The sequence below is a fragment of the Echinops telfairi genome, unplaced genomic scaffold (assembly GCF_000313985.2).
Source record: "Echinops telfairi isolate 266 unplaced genomic scaffold, ASM31398v2 ScPeMD7_1713;HRSCAF=2227, whole genome shotgun sequence".
NCBI classification, from domain to species: domain Eukaryota; kingdom Metazoa; phylum Chordata; class Mammalia; order Afrosoricida; family Tenrecidae; genus Echinops; species Echinops telfairi.
In genome coordinates this window covers 22,420,304-22,422,424 of record NW_022105611.1, presented here as the reverse complement: position 1 = coordinate 22,422,424, position 2,121 = coordinate 22,420,304, and the positions used below count along the sequence as shown (strand labels likewise).

The window sequence follows — 2,121 nt, the reverse complement described above, 5'->3', positions numbered from 1 at the left end:
GGCTTAAGTAGAAGGCAAATGTTTTGAGCATGATGGCAACAAATGTACACATGTGCTTGACACACAATGGATGGATGTATGGGTTGTGAGAAGTGTTGTAAGAGCCCCCAATAAAATGATTTTTTTTTAAATCCAATGCCATCCAGAGGTCATAAGGAGTTTGCTCCGTTTGGAGGGCCACACTTTACGTCTTGCTAACAACCTTACAAATCTGGCTAGACCAGAGGATGTACACTGGTACAGATAGCAACTGGAAACACACGGAATCCAGGGACAGACACACCCAAAGAACACCAAGAGAGAAGCATCATTCTTTTGCTTCAAATGATTGCTAGATAAATTGAGCATGCACAATATTGTATGTACCCCCCCCCACTCACCCCCTCCCCTCCCCACATTTTTCTGCATCCTGGTATATGTGCTGGTTAATAGTAATTTGGAAGAGAGGACCAGTATAAAGGTAAATATCGTTTACCACTTACCTTCCGTAAACTTAAAAATCAGGGGAGAAAATAAACAAAAAATAAAATAGGGAAAAGAAGTGATACAGACACACATCCTCCCAGTTAGTGGGGTTGAGTCCCCTGGGTAAAAAGTCCCCTGGGTGAAAGTGGGACTACAACTGCCCCCAAAGGATTTCCAAAGCCATAACCCTGACAGTAGCAACTAGCACATCTTTCTCCCACAGAGTGGGTTCGAACTGCCAACCTTTTGGTTAGCAGCTGAGCACTTAATGACTATGCCACCCAAGTTCCTTAACAATAGTTATAGAAAGTGATATTGCCCCACAAAGGACTACCATTCAGGGAATAATTATTCAGAATTCTCAAAATATTAGCTCTTCCCCCACTATTTCCATTCTTTTACAAGCCCCAAAGAGCTACTGATCCTTCTGCTATTCTAGGTGGTATCAACCCTCTTCTGATGGAAGCGCTTCAGGAGGCCCTGGCGGATCTGCTTAGACTTGATGCAGTAAACAATGGGGTTCATGAAGGGCGGGACCAAGAAGTGCAGGTTGGCCATGAGCACGGCTAGCGCAGGGTAGCTGTGCTTCTCTACTCGGTGCAACACGGAGAGCCCCAATTTGGGCAAATAGAAGATGAGAACAATGCAGAGGTGTGAGACACACGTATTGAGTGCCTTGAGCCTTTCCCCAGGGGACGCGATGCCTACCACAGTGCGGAGGATCAACGCGTATGAGAGCATGATAAGGGAGGAGTCAAGGCCGAGTGAAAAAAGGATGGAGACCAGACCAACCAGACTGTTGACCCGGGTGTCTGAGCAGGCCAGTCCCACCAGGTCACAGTGCAGACAGTAGCAGTGTGAGAGTACGCTGAACTGAGGAAAGAGCAGGCGCCGCAGGAGGATGGGTCCCGGGAGGTTGAGCAGGACAGCTCTCAGTAGAACAGCAGCCCCCATTTTGGCCATGGCTGAGTGGGTAAGGATGGTGGCATACTGCAGAGGATTCCGGATGGCAACAATCCGATCAAAAGCCATGGCCAGCAGCACACCGGATTCCACATAGGTGAAGGCATGAATGAAGAACATCTGTGCTGCACAGAGGTCAAAGGGCAGTTCACGAGCACCTAGCCAGAAGAGCCGCACCATGGTGGGGAAGGTTGAGGCACAGAGGCCCAGATCAGATGCTGCCAGCATGGACAGGAAGATGTACATGGGTTCGTGCAAGGCTGGGTCTGTGCGGATCAGGAAGAGGATGATACTGTTGCCCAGGATGGAAACCACACAGATTAAGTTGATGGGGATGGACACCCAGTGATGAGAAGCCTCCAGGCCTGGAAAGCCAGTAAGGAGGAATGTAGAGTGTGCAGAAGTGCTGGTGTTGCAGGAGAACATAGCGATTCCAGGAGGGAGTCGTCCACCCTATGGATAAGAAGCATTCATTGATTTGATTATCATTTATGAAGTTCCCAACCAAGTAAAGGAAAAGAGCCCTGGTGACGCAGTGGTTAAACCATTTGGTGGATAAGCGAAAGCTCAGCAGTTCAAGCACAGCCGCTACTCTATGAAAGGAAGATAAGGCATAAAGATCACAGCCTTGGAAACCCACAAGGTAGGTCTGCTCGTGTCATAGGTCACAATGAGTTGGAATTGACTTGACAG

The 2,121-nt window shown here is 48.4% G+C and overlaps 1 protein-coding gene across 1 annotated transcript; it reads right to left on the bottom strand.

The window, feature by feature from the left end:
- Positions 1 to 900: 900 nt before the first annotated feature.
- LOC101663003 (olfactory receptor 51G2-like) lies at positions 901 to 1,854 on the bottom strand. Its single transcript, XM_004708898.1, has one exon. It carries the CDS (start codon positions 1,852 to 1,854, stop codon positions 901 to 903), a length of 954 nt encoding a protein of 317 aa, XP_004708955.1.
- Between the last annotated feature and the right edge of the window lie 267 nt (positions 1,855 to 2,121).

Excerpts from the sequence above, each read along its gene's own strand:
- LOC101663003 (XM_004708898.1), bottom strand. The coding sequence starts at position 1,854 with ATGTTCTCCTGCAACACCAGCACTTCTGCACACTCTACATTCCTCCTT.